This window comes from Malus domestica, chromosome 16 (genome assembly GCF_042453785.1).
Source record: "Malus domestica chromosome 16, GDT2T_hap1".
NCBI classification, from domain to species: Eukaryota; Viridiplantae; Streptophyta; class Magnoliopsida; order Rosales; family Rosaceae; genus Malus; species Malus domestica.
The window spans coordinates 14,365,884-14,384,613 of record NC_091676.1 but is presented as its reverse complement, the minus strand read 5'-3'; the positions used below and the strand labels follow the sequence as shown (position 1 = coordinate 14,384,613).

Below are 18,730 nucleotides of genomic sequence, written 5' to 3'. Positions count from 1 at the left end.
CTGACCTGCATTTCACGATAAAATGGCTGCAGTAGAGGATAGGTGGAGCTGGCAGCAGCAGAGGCGGTCGTAGATCTGCTCGCCGACGAGGTAGAAGCCGAATGCAACAAGAGCGATGCTGAGGCCAGGAGTGGGTACTATATTCCAGTCAATCAGTATTCATTACATATTTCTCATGCGTTAAAAGAAAATCTTTCTTTTGCAGAGTTCCCGATTCTTTTATGTGAGCAAGTAGAGTCTAAAAAATATTCACAACCCACAAACCATGTAGACACGAAATAAGAAATACACACCTTCTTATCATCAAAGGTTTTCTGTGTGCAACAGGCAGGCCAGGTTCCATCATTGTAGTTAGGCCACAATCCATGGATTGTAAACATGGTTGGAGCATTTGAGCCGCGGCAGTAAGCATTGGAGGAGCAACAATGGCGGATGCGCTGACAGAAAGTGCTAGGCCATTGCAGGGCCAAGTTGAAGTAATCGAACTCCCTCTGCCCTCCTCCTCCTCTGCTTCTGATTTTGATTCCGATTCCGACTGGCTTGGCGTCAATCAGGCATAGAGAAGCGGCCACTGCAATCAGTGCTACTGCAAAGGCGAATTGAGTAGAGAGAATAACCATTTTTGAAGAGATAAGAGAGCTTGTCTTCTTCTGGAATTTGGATTTTGGTGATGATTCAGCAATTTGGACGGGTTGGAGTCCGTGTGGGTCTTAAAAGCTCTGTGGAGGGAGATGATAGCATCCTCAGCGACCTGGGTAAGATTGGGGCATCCCTTTGGATGCAGGGATTGGGAAAGATTGGAGTTAGTAGCAGGCCTCGATTCCAGTTGGAACGAGAAATCAGGGGAACATTTTCGGCTCCTCTCTATCTTTAATTCCTTGCTGGGTGTCTTTAGTATTTTTCATCTAATCGAAAACCTGACTCGAAAAAAGCTCCTGAACTTGGGGATATCAGTCCCGTTTCTGTTCGTCAAAGCTGTCGTGAGTGAGCTCCTCAACGACGTAATCTTGGCTGAGGAAGTTCCAACTCTGACCCGCGGAGCGTTCGGAGGCGAGCATCTTTATTGGATGGAAAGGAAAGTCGCGGTTTTGGAGGACGGAGAGGGACTCCTGACCAACTACACCGGTGACGCCGACCACGGTGAGTTCTACAGATTCACATGTTGGTGGTGTTGCCAGGAGAATTCGGATTGTTAGGGAGGAGACCCAATCCCAACCCAGCATAGTGGAAACAAACTCAATCAGCACACCAACTAATAAAAGTAGCCCACGAAGCCAAGAAGAACCCGGATGCCAGAAGCAGTTTCCAAAACTCCATTTTCCACTGTTTGGCTAATGGTAGTGAGGCTAATCAAGCAGCATTTGGAAATGTGAAATCTAGATAGGAAGGGACTGGTTTTTTGTGATTTTGCAGATTCAAGGTGGAGTGTGGTGAGGTCTCACGGTGGTGAGATGAAAAAATGAAAGATAACCGACATAGCTTTTTGTGTTGATTCCCACAGACGGCGTTAAATGTTGACGCACAAAATCGGATGGGTCTTGGAACAACGTAAATCCGACTGTGAATCTGCAAAAAAGTAAATAACACAAGATGTATCGTGGTTCACCCCAATATTTGGGTTACGTCCACACTGATATTGTATTTCTCTATTTGTGAGAGAATGAGAGGGTGAGAGCTTCTGAGGGTGAGAGAGCCCTTCCCATGGCCTAAGAATTGGCCTCCCTTAATGAGGAGAGTGAGGGGTCCTTTTATAGAATAAGGGCTCCTCACTTATTACATATTTGCCCCTTTATTTTTTACATAATTACATTTGAGTCCCCCGAGTATTTGTACGAGATCTAAATACGAAGGCCCTAAGTATGGTACAAACAGATGCATCAACCAAAACCATAAAATATCTAAATGGTCCGCATGGAAGGTGAATCGATCCATAAATGTCCCCCTGAATCCTTTGTAGAAAAATAGGAGGATTCGAACGAATCTTGTCATAAGAAGGCTTAATAATAAGCTTTCCCATATAACAAGTTTGACATGCGATTCCTTGAATCGAACCTAAACTTCTGGTTAGTGGATGCCCGTGTGATGATTTGAGGATACGGCACATCGATGTTCATCCAGGGTGTCCCAAACGATCATGCCAAAGTGTAATTTCGTGCATGGTCCCAGAGGTAAGTTATAGACCACATAGGATACGCTCCATCTTCTCTAGAATATACTAATGGCCATATTCGTAGGAAGTTATACATATAAATTCAACTTCATTTTCTACATAAGTTTCAGCGTGGTAATTATTATCTCTAATGTCCTTGAAACTCAACAACGTTCTTCTGGAACGCGGAGAATAAAGTGCCTTATCAATGGTCAAAATTGTACCATTGGACAACATTGTACGTGCCTTACCGTATCCTTTGATCAGGTTGGATGGGCCTAATAGGGTTGTTAGAGGTGCATTCTTAGGTTTGAATTTAGTGAAATAGATGCGTTCACACAAAACGGTGTGCGTGGTTGCACTATTTGCCAGACAACTAACTTTCCGACTAGTCATACCTAGAATAAAAATTAATTTGAATTGGTCACAGATGCATAAAAGTTCTTAAAAAAAATATCCATTCAAAATAATTTAAGTATTCAAGGATGATAATTAATTAAAAACTTAATATCCAAAAACAAATCACCAACAAATAATCCAACATAAAGGAAAATTGTTCAAAATTAACCAAACAACACAAGGGGGTTCAGCCATTAGGTGGAATTCGGCCCCATTGTCTAAATTTCAACTAGAAAAATAGTTTATGTATAAGATTTTAATCTTCCATAGGGGTGGTATTCTCCTGATTGTTAGAAACCTCCATCTTGGTACTTCCCGGTTTCGTCCACTTGCACAAAGTTTGATTTAAACTTCATATGACGAGAATGATATTCAGCCACAACCTTCTGGGGAGCTCAGCAAACACAGGACCAATGGCCATTGAATCATAACGATAGCATATGTTCGTATCCATGGTTTTAGGTGCTTTGCCCTTATTCTTGAAGTTTGGGGCCTTGGGAGCGAGGTTAGGGCATTCTGGGCTTTGTTTCCTCCCTTAGATGGGCCTTGGCTCTGTTGACCTTGGTGGGGTGGCTTCTAGCCACCCTTACCACTAATCTTTTGGCGTTTTGGGTGTTGGTTCGTGTTATAATATGCTTTGGGCATAATAGTCACCCTAGTAGGTTGAGCTTGATGATTCTTCATCAACAGCTAATTCTGCTTTTCAGCGAGAAGTAAAACAGAGATCAAATCCGAGAACTTAGTGAACTTCTGAGCTCTATATTGTTGCTGCAGGACAATATTAGTAGCAAAGAATGACACACCCCGACCTAAATCGAGGCATGCTGGCCGTCACGTGAGAATGACGTAGCTATGTGTGCAATGCGGAAGTGACAGCGACATGAAAATGTGGGTAAATAAAAAAACCAAACTAGCTACTTTACACCAGGTAAGTATATAAGTACGAGTGCAAGTGTTTAAAGTATAAATTCACATACTCAGAGCACTGGTAACCTAAGTGCAGTCCAGCAGGCTAAATAGTAATTATACAGAATATGAAAGAAATAAATTTCCTACATTATTTCAAGTCTATCTGAACCGCCGTAGAATCCTCGTAAGCCACCAACATGAACTTTTACCTAGAACCGGGAGGGGAGCAAAACAAAAAACGTGAGTGGGCAAAAACAAAGCTTTTCAAAACCATTTCTCTTTCCAAAAGTAATAACCCCTCACCGTAAAACCCGTATAATTTCCCAGAAAATAGTAATACATATGTATTTATAGAAATCAAACTCGAGAGTAATGAAAACCAAGTATATGCCATGTCAAGTATCTCAGCAATGAAATAAGTAAGCCAGGTGGAATAAATCAATGTAAAATGATATGCCAGCTGAAGTCACCTAACGTGACCTGTACAGTTGAACCTCTCATCTACCAAATCATGTACACAAGTCGGAACCACCTAATGTGGTATGTACGATATGCTGGGTGTAAATAGGTACGCTCAAGTGCTACGATCACGTGAATGCTGTGTGAAGTATCGCAAGTCACATACGAGTCGGAACCACCTAATGTGGTATATACGACAGGCTGGCACCTGCCTTGGATCCAAGGTGAGTGTGTGGTGCGAGAGGTGAACGATCACGTGAAGGCTAGGCCCTGGCCTCGGGCGGAGCACTAACACCGGGGTGCAGGATAATGAGCTCTAAATGTATCTCAACATAACCATACACACTACAATCATTATTATCAATATTTACTCACCTGAAGCTTACATGTGTGTCCGCAGCATCATGCAATAATATGCATATCTATACTAATGCATATACTAAAGTGTAATGCAATTGACATGGCATTTAAAAATGTAAATCCATTTAAAACAATTTATGGGAAAAATGTAAAGCATTATATATGTATATAGAAAACCAAAAGTCCACTCACTGGTATGTAGTAGGGTTGTAACCCCCGAGTTTCGCCTGGCTGCGCTCGTCCTTTGGAAACGTCTCACTTATATGTGAAACAACTATGTTAACGTTAACTTTAAGCACATAACCAAAACGGTGTAATAACTTATCATACGCTGCTCAATTGGGATGTTTGAATATACCATTATGGCCTACTCAACACCACGAGCATCCCCATATTTTTAGAATAATTTTCCGACGTCTCACACGCCGACCACGAGTAGGCACGTGCCTGGCACACTAATGGAATCCCTAACAGTGTTAGGGAATATTCCATTAAATAGTAGCATATACTGTTAACTTTACCTGACGCCGTTAGTATATTCCGTCCAAGTTGACAGAATATGCTCATTTCTTCTCCGGTGCTTCGTCGGGATCTGTCGCCAGCCGCTGTCTGTATCGTTGGTTTCTGGAAAAACTGCAAACTTCAATATCTCACTCATTTTTCAACCAAAATTCATGAATTTTATATGGATTTGAAGCTCTCAAAGAGTAGAATACAACCTTACCTATTTGAAGTCCAAAATCTAACAGAAATGGGCTGGAAAAATCCTTGGAAAAACCAGCTAAACCTGGAAACCCACAGTCAAGCTTATTCCAACGTCCAACCTTAACCAAAACTAGTCTAAACCACTAGGGGAGTCGTGTGAATACCTTTTTAAGTCTCAAAACCAAGTGAAACTTCAACGATCACGTCGGGGAAATAGGGCACCCTACCGAAACTCCTAAGTTCTCGAGTTCCCGTGAACCGTTCTTCGTTCCAAAGGTATCACTAGGATTGTGAGACCACAAGGAACACAATGATGTGAAGTTCATGTTGGATCTGTGAAGTTTGAGCGTGGTTGGGTGTGGTGAGCTACGGGTTGTACGGACGAGAGAGTGTTCGAGAAAGAAAGAGAGTATGATGGAGGTTTGGCATGTGTATGTGTGTGTAATTTGTCACGGGTTGGCCAATTTAAAATGGCCTCAAGCCCTAATTGGGCTGCATTGTTTAGGGCTCAAACAATTGAGTCCAACTAAGAAAACCAACTCAAATTCCCTTATTCCTTCATAACATTTCCATTACGAACCTGATTCGGCCCTAACTCGAGTTAACGCTCTCATGACGTCGAGTACAATTTAATCACGTCAGCGGGAAAAATAATTTAAACTATATACGTACATCCACTTTACTAAGCCAACAAGGGCATAATCGTCATTTTGCATACATTCGGGGAGAAAATATATTTTTATTCTGGACGGATCGTCACAGAGAAGGTCGAATAGGTCTTCTCTAGGAGATCCTCTTCTGTCAAAGTTTTGTTACAAAACTTGAGAAGTGATCCGATTCGACAAACTTCAAAATTATATTCATTCATAGACTTAAAGTCTTAGAAGTGCAAATGCTGCCAGTCATGTCTTGCTTTAGGCAAGAAGATGTCATTTTGGTGATCAAAATGATCAGCCAAAAAAACCCATAGTGCTCATGGATCCTCTTCAACAAGGTACTTGGTTTCCAATGCGTCATGAATATGTCTTCAGATGAAGATCATGGTAGTGGCTTTCTCAGCTTCGCCGATCAGGTTGTCTATCTCATCTTCAATGGTGGGACACAAATTCTTTGCAGTGAGGTGAAGCTTCACATCTTGGACCCACTTGAGGTAGTTCATTCCAAAAACATCCAAAGCAGTAAAGTTTAGTTTATTCAAATTCGACTGGTTTGTATCACAAAATAAAGGACAAGATGTGATTAGTGTAATGGAGAAAGAAAATCAAACAATTCACATAGGAGTAGAACATTCAGGTTCTAATAGGCATGTATTGGTTTAAGGCTAGTTAGGTATCGGTATGCTTTGAAAAAAAAGCTGCTGTGAGAATAAGCGGTTGTGCTGTGAGAATAAGCGGCTGTGAAATAAATCAGCAGAGTGTTTGGTAAACTTTTTTGTAAAAGTGCTTTTGGAAAAAAAAAGCAGTCTCATAGTGGGTCTTTTCATTAAAGGAGCATTGCAGCTCCGTGTGCTTTGAAAAAAAAACCAGTTTTCCAAAGCTGCAAATAGCAACTTCAGCTTTTTCCTTTGATTTCAGCTTATTCTCACAGCAGCTTCCAAAATAAGCCATTTTTTTTAGTTTACCAAACACCTAAAACCCTCACAGCTTTTTTTCATGGGTGCTTTTTTTTAAGCACCTCACTCCCAAACCACTTCTAAATTCGCATGAAAAAAGCTTCGGGTTTTCATGGGTGATGTTTTTAAGGAAAACTTCAGGTTTTCAAACAAGATGTTTCTAGAAACTTCAAGTTTCAAAATAATTATGAACTTCAGGTTCATATGTTCTTGCAGACAAATGCAAATATATATACATAAATATGCAACAAGAAAATATGCAAATAAAACTTCAGGTCTATACTTATAATTTAATTAATTATTTGAACTTTGAGCCAAATTTAAAGTGTGGGTGAAAAATTATAAAACCCATTGGGCCTAAAAAAAAGGCAATTAAAACTCGGGGCCCAAAAACTTGGACCAAAGCCCACGGGTGAGCTGAGTAAATTTGTACTGTGAGGTCTAGGCCCAAAGAAATTGGGCTGGGTTGGTTATGGCCTATCATGTAGATGGGTTGAGCATCATAGAAAAATGGGCTGCAAGTGCAAGCCCAAGGATAGAGGCCCAAACAGGCTCTGATCTGATGCTTCGTGGACACGGATACACCATTGCATAGGCTGGGATCCGGTGTGACGCAGACACATATACACCAGCGCCTGGGCTGGGATTTGGTACAATGCGGAGCATGGGGGACTCCAAGACCGGCTTGGACTGGTGCTATTCGCGGGTCGAGCTAATGGTTTGGGCTGCTGCAGGCGAGCCCAAAAGAAAGGGAAAAATTGTAAGCTAAGAAATCGAGGCCCAATAGGCTCGAGTTGGGACCAAAAACGCCCCAATCGTAGCTAGGTGCCCTTGCCGAGGAAGAAGATCGGCACCGCCACTTTAGGCGGCCGTGTTTTGGGATAAAAATTCTCGGGGCAAGTTCATGAGGCAATGAGAATCACGAATATGAATGGAGATAGAGTAATCTCAACGTTTCAACCAAAACCCAAAAAATTCAAATCGGAAAATTGAAAAATTCGACGAGATTCGAAAGAATCTCGGTCAATCTACGTTGGTGGATGAGCTTTAAGCCGTTAGGATGGTGACCAAGGTCAAGGTTAGGCTGTAGGCCCATATGTGATGGTAGAAACGCCATTGAATGCGTCAGGTTTTCTGGGTTTCAAAACTAGGAGCCAATGGCTTCGGCTCTATGGTCTCACAACTCAGTGACAGGCTGCAGGCTTGGGCTAGCAGGTCGGGTTATGGGTTCGAAAAACCTAGGAGTTTTCGAGTTTTTTTTTCTTTCAATTAATTCAATTCATATTCAACATATAATTTAATGAATGAATATATATTTGATGCAATTCATGGCAATATCAAATTCATATAATTCAACAATTATGGATATAATGCATACACAATTTATGTAGAATCTAAAATTCGAAAAACGTAAAGTTGGGTCATGCATTATGGTAAATGTTCATGTTATCAGGGCTGCAAAAATATCGAGATAAAAACCGTTGTTTTGGAAGAACCTGATTGTGTGATGATATTGGTGAACTAGTTTGATGCAGAAAGCTTCCACGTTAGATTCCTAAGCGCAACGGTAGGAGCGTGCTGATAATGTGTTGTAACCTATTTTATCTAACAAGGGAAGGGGGCCGGCGGTAGGGAGAGAGATGCGTTTGTAAGGATATGTAGAAGAATGTGTAGAGGATGTGTTATTCTCCCTACGCAGTGCCTTTATTTATAGTAATAAGAGAGAAAATAAATCATTCTCCTCCAAGGAATACAAGTCCATATAGGAAAGAATAACTAGAATTAAATCTAATCTAGGATTTACACAATTACACTTAAACAAGAAGTTTATAACAATTTTTTCACTTTTTGCACTTTTTTAACTTTGTGCGCTCTTATATTTTAATTGTATTTTTTTTATTCTTCTCGTTTTAATAAAACGGCACGAATACAAAACTTGACTAACACAAACACAACACTTAGCAGACCAACATCAGAATACAAAACGACATGACTTAGTAACACAAGGGGTAAATTACACTTTGTCACCTCAAGTTTGAGGTCTATTGCAACCTCATACAACGTCTTCAAAAAATTTCACTTTCATACCTCACCTACTATTTTATTTCAATAGAGTACCTCTGTTACATTTTCCATCCATTGATCCATTAAGGGCTGACGTGACTGTTAAATTTGTGTCACGTGGCAAAAAAATAATTTTTTTATACATTTAAAAATAATTAATTAAAGAAAAGTTATTAAAGGAAAAAAAAAAAAAACCAAATCCAGAGCCCATCTTTCCCCCCCCCCAACCCACCCACATTCCCACCAACCCTCTTCCCACCCTGATGGTGAAGTGCTCCTGCATCACACCTCTTGGTTTTGGGTTTGATGGTGTGTCATGGTCTTGGGTTCGAGGGTTTGTGTGCTTCTACTGCTCTATTGTTACCTTTGAATCTGATTAACCCACCCACCTTCCCCTTCCTGATACCCAACCCGCCACTAAGCCTTTTCACCTTCCCAAAACCCTTAAAATTCCTTGGCTTTCTTCTCTCCTTTGCACCCACTCTTTGCCCCTAATTTCGTCAATCCTCGACCGCAATATGAAATCGAATTTCTCTGTCGATCCTCGCCCCTAACTTCCGTCGATCCTGTGTGTGCACCAAGGTGTCATCCAGTTCGAGAAACACGGTCATCTTCTCCGGAGAGACCAATGACGTAAGTGATGGCTTGAGCAAGAGCTTGTGCCAGATCGGGTTTTTCAATCCGGGTTTGTATTTTGAGCAGCAGCTGTGGAGATAGAAGGGAGGGAGGGTTAGGTGGCCGGGAGGGATGGAATTTTGGGGGTTTTGGTGAAGGGGAATAGGCTAGGTTTTGTGGATGGGGAATAGGCTTGGTGGCGGGGGTGGGGTGGGATGAGGTGTTTGGGTTGCAGGGAAAGGGAAAGGCTCAAGGAAGAAGACGGGTTTTTTATTTTTTATTTTTCTTATAATAGGGTAAATTATTATAATATTTTTAATGTATAAAAAAAATTGTCACATGGCACAAATTTGGCAATCACATCAACACAAATTTGGATCCCATATTTGTCATGTCATCACTTAACGGATTTTCCAATGAATGTATGAAATTGAGATAAAATAATAGTAAATGTATGAAATTGAAATGTTTTAAAGATATTATAAGGAATTGAAATCAGCTCCAAATCTGAAGGGGTAAAATGTAATTTACCCTTACACAAATTGTCACCCTTGCTATATTTTGAAGAAAGAATGCCTTTTATTTTCTTTGTAATTTTAATCATTAAAAAATTGATTGTGAGGGGACTGCCACATGTATGTGAGGATAAGAAAAGAAAGAGTCCATGGTGACGATTGTCCACCCTCGAGCCACGTGGCATGAGATCTTTGGATTCAGGTTTTCTCCGGTGGTGGAGGCAGAGAAACTTTTTATTGTAATTGAAATGGTATACCACGTGTTTTTATATAAGTGGTAGAAAATTTTATTTTTTAAATTATTAATTTTTTAACACATAAATTTCACAATTTGAATAGTAACACGTGATGTATCATTTCGTGTTCCAACCACACTGAAAAGTTTCTCTTAGATGAGAGATATATTTTTTTAAAATATCAAGAATACATAATAACATTATATGTCATTATACAATTGAATTTTTTTTCCTAATATCTTTATAATGACATATGATGTTTCGTCTCATGTTTCGAACTCTATCAGCAAAAGAAATGGTATAAAATCTCTCGTGGAGAAGGAAACGGACCCCACAGTAATGAGAAATTTTTCAGTGTGACCGGTATACGGGGTGATACACCATGTATCATTATAAAAATAGTGGGATATATGTGTTAAAAAATTAATAACTTAAAAAATAAAATTTTTCACCACTTATATAAAAATACATAATATACCTCTCGTGTTTCGATTATAATAAAAAATTTATCCACCGTAACAATCTATTTTGGTCTGCATTTGTATTAACAGACTAGGGCTCGGGAGTTTGCCAAGTCAACCACAATAACTGACTCCCTCCAATCTCTCTCTTTTTTGTATAATGATATTCATACTATATTTTTATATCACATTTCTATATCATCTTAGGTGATATCTGATGTGGACAACCATATCATTTGAAAAATGTGCAAAACCCAAGAAAATGAATAAGAAATACTCCTCGTATACCACAATCATCATTTAATTAACTAATTTTTATTAATTATTAGTTTATTAAATAATGACCTAAATTAAAAAATCTGATTATTCAAATGATGTGGATGTCCACATCAAATATCATCTAAAATATTATAAAAATATGATACAAAAACATGGTATGAATAACATTAGTTCTTCTCATTTTCTTAGCAACTTGAAATGCTTAAAATACCCCTCGTATCGTCTCTTCCTTAAAGATGTGGTCGTCGAAATGTGTGCCATATTTTCATTTTATCTTTTTAGACAGCATCATTGCGATATTATTTGTTTTTTAAATATAAAAGGTATTTGGGCACAAACAGACTAATCTCTTTTTAACAAAGTTTCTATATCACGTAAGATGATAGTATATTTTAGCATGCACGTCAAACGGTACACCAAAATAAAATCAGTCGCATCAAATAAGTTACTCATTATCCAAACCACAAGAACAACTTAATTGCGGCGGGATCTATATCTCCGTTTTCAACCAATCGTAAACTTAAAAAAAAAAAACTCTTAATATTACTTTTCACAACAAAATGATTGGTATTCGATTATTTTCCACAATTTTATTGGCACAAATAATTGTGAATGGGCAGTTTTAAAAGCTGATTTAGCGCTAGAATTTGGTCCACTCATGTCGCTCATCACACCAGTTACAAAACAAAGACAACACGAACCGCCATTTTTGCTTGTCTGAAGAAGCTCTAGACCTCAACATCTCTTTGCAACTTTTGCAAGTAGAAACTCTCGTCTTCTTCTGATCAGAAAAGCACTTCTGTCTTCAGCAGGTATGTGTGTGTGCATATTTGATCAAATGATTTCGGATTCTGTTTCACTGTTTGATCAATAACAAGTTATTTCTGCAAGCTGTTATCGGCACTCTAAAATGGCCGCCGATCATGCATTGAGACAAGTGTTAATACAAGAGACGGAGGAGTGCAGGATGATTATTTTGTAGTGCTAATAACGATTCTCTTTTCGAATTTTTTTTAAGATTATTTTTTATTGCTTGGAATTAAATTAGTACTGATCAGTTAAAGATTGTAGTATGATTTGTATCCATTGGTAATATTTACTTGGGTTTCTCAAGCAGAGAGAGTATAAAAATGTCATCCACTGTGAAAGGCATGCTTATAAGGACTCCACCTGAGGTTTATAGGCAGAGATTGTTCAAGGGAACATATGTGGATCAATTTGATCTTGTTAGAGAAAACGCTTCCTTCCATGGCCTCAACTCGTCTGGTCGAGTTGTCCTCAAGCGCTGTCACTCGCAGCAGATGCAAATTATAAACGCTATCACAAACCCAAACCCTAAGAAGAACGAGCCAGGACACATTGAAGCAAAAGCTGTTCTGTCCCCAGTTGCAGATCAGACTGCACCAACAACCAGAAAGGTACTTATATTGCATCCTTTTATTCAAAAGATAAAAATCCCTCCTCGGATTATTCTAATCCTTGCAAGATCTTGGATTTCTCCATACTTTAGTTTTGACTTGGTATTAGAATAGTTTGTGACGTTAAAAATTGTAAAGTCCTGTGCCGGAAACCTGACAAAAATTAAATAGAGCTTATTAAGTGGTTCGGTTTCACTTCTGCTAATAATTTCATCAAGGCCTTTTGTGTAAAACCTCACAACTATCGGATTGCGCACTCTAAACTCATAACAATATCATGATCAATTTGACTGGCAATCTGAACTATGTACAAGCATTTTGTTCATGGTGCCTCTAGTTCCTGAACGGTTTCTGTTTTGTTTCTGCAGCGAGTATTTACTTTTGGAAAAGGAAAGACTGAAGGCAACAAGGCCATGAAGTCATTGGTAACTTTTACTTCACTTTCGACATGCTACCAGTATGAGAAATGGAAATTCTAGCATTTTAGTTTTGCCCGGTTTTGGATGAGGAGTTTTTCTTTCATCTCAGTCGATCATAAGTTTATGCTACATAACGGAATTGTTCAATTTGCACTTATCCATTGATCTACATGTTTGATTTAGTCTTAGAATTTTTTTCAATTTGTACTTTTTCATTGATCTAAGTGTTCGATTTAGTCATAGAAATTGAATTCTGTGTTCATCATTGTAGTTGGGAGGGAAAGGTGCAAACCTGGCAGAAATGGCTAGCATTGGGCTATCCGTCCCACCTGGACTTACTATTTCAACGGAAGCATGCCAAGAGTATCAGCTGAATGGCAAAGATTTACCACAAGGTCTGTGGGACGAGATATTAGAGGGCTTAGAGAGTGTGCAGAAGGACATGGGTGCTATTCTCGGTGACCCTGCCAAGCCTCTCCTCCTCTCCGTTCGCTCTGGTGCTGCGGTAAGAGTTCTTTCAGTTCCAATCACAGCTGTTGTAGCATTAGTTCACAAGGGCACATATGGAGACACATTTATGTAATTTTAAGCAATGGCGCATTTACTACAATCTGTCTAATAAAAATTAGTTTATGTCGTACACCAACTGATTTTCGCTGTATATACCTAGATTTCCATGCCTGGTATGATGGACACTGTCCTCAACCTTGGACTGAATGATGAGGTGGTTGCTGGTTTGGCCGCAAAAAGTGGAGAGCGCTTTGCTTATGACTCGTACAGACGTTTTCTAGACATGTTTGGAGATGTTGTAAGTGGTTTTATTGAGGCATTTCATAATGTTCATGCGTCTAAATATTGAAATTTTCTCAATTTGGCATAATAATTTAAACCTTATCTTTTCTGTTTCAAGACATATTCTGAATTCAAAAGTTTTACGTTTGAAGGTTATGGGAATTCCACACTCATCATTTGAGGAGCAGTTGGAAAAACTAAAAGGTACAAAAGGAGTTGAGCTTGACACAAAGCTAACAGCCTCTGATCTTAAAGAACTGGTAGAACAATACAAAAATGTGTACCTTGAAACCACGGGTGAAAAGTTCCCTTCAGGTACAAAGTAAAACGCCGACAACTTCTTCATGTTTTTCCACATTTTCATAGCGCACCTCTTTATGTTAATTTGTACTTGTCCCCATGGATATCTGCAGATCCAAAACAACAGCTACTGTTGGCTATCAAAGCAGTTTTTGATTCATGGGACAGTCCAAGGGCCAATAAATACCGGAGCATCAATCAGATAACTGGTTTGAAGGGAACCGCAGTTAACATTCAATGCATGGTTTTCGGGAACATGGGAAATACTTCAGGGACAGGTGTTTTGTTCACTAGGAATCCAAGCACCGGAGAAAGGAAGCTTTATGGCGAATTTTTAATCAATGCTCAGGTATTTGATACAACTATACCAAACTTCTCCTTCTAAGTCGATAGTAATAGACATTATTTTTTCCATGGTTTTGTGAAAGTAACTGCATAACGGAATTGAACAGGGAGAAGATGTAGTTGCCGGCATTAGGACGCCAGAAGACTTGGATACTATGAAAAATTGTATGCCAGAAGCTTACGAGGAGCTTGTGGAGAACTGTGAAATTCTAGAAAAGCATTACAAAGATATGATGGTAAGAGTTATCATTTCCATATATGATATTCCTATCAGCATTACATTCACATTTTCCGGTTCATGGGAACACATGTTTTTGTAGAACTAAAACGTGGGGTACATTTGCAGGACATCGAGTTCACAGTCCAAGAAAATAGGTTGTGGATGTTACAATGCCGCACTGGAAAGCGTACTGGTAAAGGTGCGGTTAAGATAGCTGTAGACATGGTGAACGAAGGGCTTGTGGATAAGCGTGCGGCAATCAAGATGGTGGAACCACAGCACCTTGACCAACTTCTTCACCCACAGGTATTTATGCTCATTTCTAAGTTCACATATCATAGGCCGATCTGTATAATGTACCGATGGATTTATGACTTCCTTATGTATAATTTTGTCTGACTAGTTTGAGAATCCAACCGCTTACAAAGACAAAGTGATCGCCACTGGATTACCGGCATCTCCAGGAGCAGCTGTAGGGACAGTCGTATTCAGTGCTGATGATGCTGAAGCATGGCATGCGCAAGGAAAGAGTGTCATCCTGGTAAGCTAAATGTTCTTTTTGTCCTGGAATATGTGGAGCCATGGCCCTGTTTCATCATTACGAATTGCTGTTGTACATGTTCATAGGTAAGAACGGAGACTAGCCCCGAAGATGTTGGGGGTATGCATGCTGCTGCAGGGATCTTGACAGCTAGAGGTGGCATGACATCTCATGCAGCCGTTGTAGCCCGTGGGTGGGGTAAATGTTGCGTTTCTGGCTGTGCTGACATCCGAGTAAATGACGCTGAGAAGGTGGTTTCCATTGTTTTCTCTTTACAAACATTATCGGTTGTTGTAAATTCTAAAGAGAAAATGACATAATTTGGCTTGTTCATTGATGATTTACAGCTGATTGTGATCGGGAATACAGTGGTCAATGAAGGAGAATGGCTTTCACTCAACGGATCCACAGGCGAAGTCATATTAGGAAAACAGCCACTTTCTCCTCCCGCTTTAAGTGGCGATTTGGAGACCTTCATGTCTTGGGCTGATAAAGTCAGGCGTCTCAAGGTACCATTTTGTTTGTGTATTATGGTTTTCATTGTTACCACTAGCATTTCTCTATAAAAAGTTGTGTGGTAATGCTATTATAGGTTATGGCAAACGCGGACACACCTGAAGATGCGCTAACAGCAAGAAATAACGGTGCGGAAGGGATTGGACTTTGCAGGACAGAGCACATGGTAACTACTTTTACTTACTAAAGTGTTTAGTTGGATGTGTAAAGTTTTATGGTTTGCTGCAAGATCTATCACTGTTGAAGTTTTGTTTGCTTTCTATTTCGTGTTAACAAATTGTGCCATGTTATAGGTCTCTTCTGATATTTTTTTTATGTTCTAGTTTTTTGCTTCGGATGATAGAATAAAGGCGGTAAGAAAAATGATCATGGCAGCTACAACTGAACAGAGGAAGGCGACACTGAACCTCTTACTACCGTATCAAAGATCTGACTTTGAAGGAATTTTCCGGGCAATGGATGGTAAACGCTTTGAAGTTTGCTAGTAATTTCACCTCATGGACCACAAATACAACAAAATTCTCAAGGATTGTTAGGCTCTGAGGCTATGCGTTTAAAAATTAATCTACATTTTTCTTTACATTTGTAATTGTTGGCTATCTATCATAATGTCAGGTCTTCCGGTAACAATCCGCCTGTTAGACCCTCCACTTCATGAATTTCTTCCAGAAGGTGACTTAGAACAGATTGTCGGTGAACTAACTGCAGGGACTGGCATGACTGAGGATGAAGTATTCTCAAGAATTGAGAAATTATCAGAAGTAAACCCCATGCTTGGTTTCCGTGGCTGCAGGTTTGGTGGCTCTTCATTCGTCACATGGGCTCTCTAATCTAAAGATTTACTCAAATTTTGATTTTTCCGGAAAACGTCCTTAACTGATGAACTTCATTCAATTTGTCAGTTAGCTTCACATGCATCATTTCTTGTCTTATTCAGCATTCAGTTTTATTTCACTCACAAAACATGTTTACTATTTCTTTCAAATATCACATGTTTCGCTGCGCAAATGCTTATATGCTTAATGTCATAAACTTCAAGTGAAGAAGTTCAAACATGCACAAATACGATCTCTTTGTTATTGATGAAAGGTTTATTCTGATGTTTTAACAGGTTAGGGATATCATACCCAGAACTCACCGAAATGCAGGCGCGTGCAATCTTTCAAGCTGCAGTCTCAATGAGCAACCAGGGTGTCAAAGTTTTCCCCGAGATAATGGTTCCCCTTGTCGGAACACCTCAGGCATGATCCTGCAATTCTTGTTCCTCCCTTTCTTCGTTCTCTTTATTTATTTGCAAAATAAATGTGAAGTGATGGAAAGTGAGTCCTGAATGAAATTTTTGCCTTTCAGGAACTAGGACATCAAGTGAGACTCATTCACAGTGTTGCGGTCAATGTGTTCTCCGAGATGGGTACTACCTTGAGTTATAAGGTTGGGACTATGATTGAGATCCCTAGAGCTGCTCTGGTTGCAGATGAGGTAAGGCTAAATTGATAGGTTGACTTCGTTGTTTAAAAGTAGACTGAATAAAACTATATTCATCGTCCTATTTTTTCTTTTATCAACAATGATAGATTGCGAAGGAAGCAGAGTTCTTCTCCTTCGGGACCAATGATCTCACACAAATGACATTTGGCTACAGTAGAGATGATGTGGGCAAGTTTCTACCTATCTATCTTGCGAAAGGCCTCCTTCAAAGCGATCCATTTGAGGTTAGTCACATTTATGCAAGTCCATGCAGGCTTCGTTGTAGATAGGTTTTTCCCCAATAGCACCAGAATCTTCTTACAAGGTCGGTCGTACCCAGTGCACAAGGCTCCCGCTTTACGCAAGGTCTGGGAGAGGTGAATGTCGGCTAGCCTTACCTCCATTTATGAAGAGGCTGCTCCCAAGTCTCGAACCCGAGACCTACCGCTCATGGACGAAGGTACTTGCCATCGCACCAAGTGCGACCTCTAACAGTCAAAATGCACTGCTTTCAGGTACTTGATCAAAGAGGTGTTGGGCAGCTGATCAAGATGGCCACGGAAAAGGGTCGCGCATCTAGGCCTAGCTTAAAGGTGACAGGAAATGCATAGATTTTGAGCATTCTATCACAAATTGGGGTGTCAATTTATATCGACAATGTGTCATACAGTCACAAGATTTTCTATTTTTCTGGTAATTATACTAACAGGTTGGAATATGCGGAGAGCATGGTGGGGAGCCTTCTTCTGTTGCATTCTTTGCAGAGGCCGGACTAGACTATGTTTCGTGTTCTCCATTCAGGTTCGTTTGCTTTTATCTATCTTATTTAGTCTGCATAAACTACTTTTATAACCTGATCAAATTCCTGAACCTAAATTCTTTGACAGGGTACCTATTGCTAGGCTAGCAGCTGCTCAAGTTGCCGTGTGAGAAAGATTGCATAACCAGCGACTCTGCACTTGTAAATAAATGCAGTTTTCTGTTGTTTATACAAATCCTTTATCATTATATAGAAACCAAAATATAGGGGAAATAAAAAAATAAAATATATATATATATATATATATATATATATGTTCATATTACTTGATAAAGAACAAGGATAAAAATAAATTAGAAATGTGAATACTTATTTGGCTTCGATCTTTTGGGAATAAATTCTCTCTAATGTTAAACGTGTCACTTGGTACAACTGTACAAGTTGCATATGTATTTGGATTGATCAGATATATATAGAGCAATCTGCATAATCTGCAGACACTTAGAACTCAAGAATTGCTGTATACTCAAACATCCCTAGAGGGCTGCTTCATATTGTTTCTAGAACATGTCGAAAATGTTACATGAGATTCGAACAGATCAAACTCGATATCTTCAGTAATTAAAATTAACTTGGTGCGGAGGACAATGGTAGTAATATATATGACATGTTGTTTGTTAGAAGGCCTCCAACAGCACAAAGTTTGAAGCACTTATAAGCAGAGACGATTCCTACAGAAGCATATCAAAAGGAAGTGTAGCTTGTTATTCATATTCAGATTTCTGAATTCACATTGACAGAGTGGTGCTTAAGGTTTTTATATGTTTGTATTAGCTTGTCAGCAACCAATAAAGTTTAAAAAATTATCGCTTATCAATTAGTTATGTTCTTGCAGTTTTAATTTTCTTCAATTCTTATATATAGTGTTCATGGCCGTTGAGAATATGAAGTTCTACGCCGAAAATTCTAAGCCTTGCAACTAAGAAAGAAATTCATAGTACATTTCCATCCACTTCTTCGGTTTACTCCTCTAATCATATGTTTAATATATAAGGACAGGGACTCGATCTTGAAACTTCCAAATTTAAGAAGAATATACTCAAATTGAACTAATATGATAGTTTGCGCAAGATTCTAACCTATAAGCATCAAAGTGAAGAGTAATATAAATTGTCATCAAATCTAGTTT

The 18,730-nt window shown here is 39.3% G+C and overlaps 1 protein-coding gene across 2 annotated transcripts; it reads left to right on the top strand.

The window, feature by feature from the left end:
- The first annotated feature begins 11,339 nt into the window (after positions 1-11,339).
- On the top strand, positions 11,340-18,056 carry LOC103403814 (pyruvate, phosphate dikinase, chloroplastic-like). 2 transcript variants are annotated; one of them, XM_070815725.1, is made up of 21 exons: positions 11,340-11,575; positions 11,881-12,181; positions 12,550-12,606; positions 12,872-13,105; positions 13,271-13,408; positions 13,545-13,707; positions 13,806-14,041; positions 14,145-14,273; positions 14,384-14,563; positions 14,661-14,798; positions 14,885-15,049; positions 15,146-15,307; positions 15,391-15,480; positions 15,638-15,776; positions 15,930-16,112; positions 16,431-16,555; positions 16,665-16,793; positions 16,889-17,026; positions 17,297-17,374; positions 17,491-17,582; positions 17,669-18,056. In XM_070815725.1, the coding sequence occupies exons 2-21, from the start codon at positions 11,894-11,896 to the stop codon at positions 17,709-17,711; spliced, it is 2,907 nt and encodes a 968-aa protein (XP_070671826.1). In that variant the 5' UTR covers positions 11,340-11,575; positions 11,881-11,893; the 3' UTR covers positions 17,712-18,056. The 2 variants fall into 2 exon arrangements, with proteins under 2 accessions (XP_070671826.1, XP_008340883.3); XM_008342661.4 differs by having other exon boundaries at positions 11,396-11,575; positions 15,930-16,107; positions 16,426-16,555.
- The last annotated feature ends 674 nt before the right edge of the window (positions 18,057-18,730 follow it).

What these genes read in the sequence shown, in the direction of transcription:
- LOC103403814 (XM_070815725.1), top strand. Translation starts at nt 11,894, where the DNA reads ATGTCATCCACTGTGAAAGGCATGCTTATAAGGACTCCACCTGAGGTT. An exon ending in AAGGAAAGAGTGTCATCCTG is followed by an intron (nt 14,799 to 14,884) that starts GTAAGCTAAATG and finishes ACATGTTCATAG; the next exon opens with GTAAGAACGGAGACTAGCCC. An exon ending in TTCAAAGCGATCCATTTGAG is followed by an intron (nt 17,027 to 17,296) that starts GTTAGTCACATT and finishes CACTGCTTTCAG; the next exon opens with GTACTTGATCAAAGAGGTGT.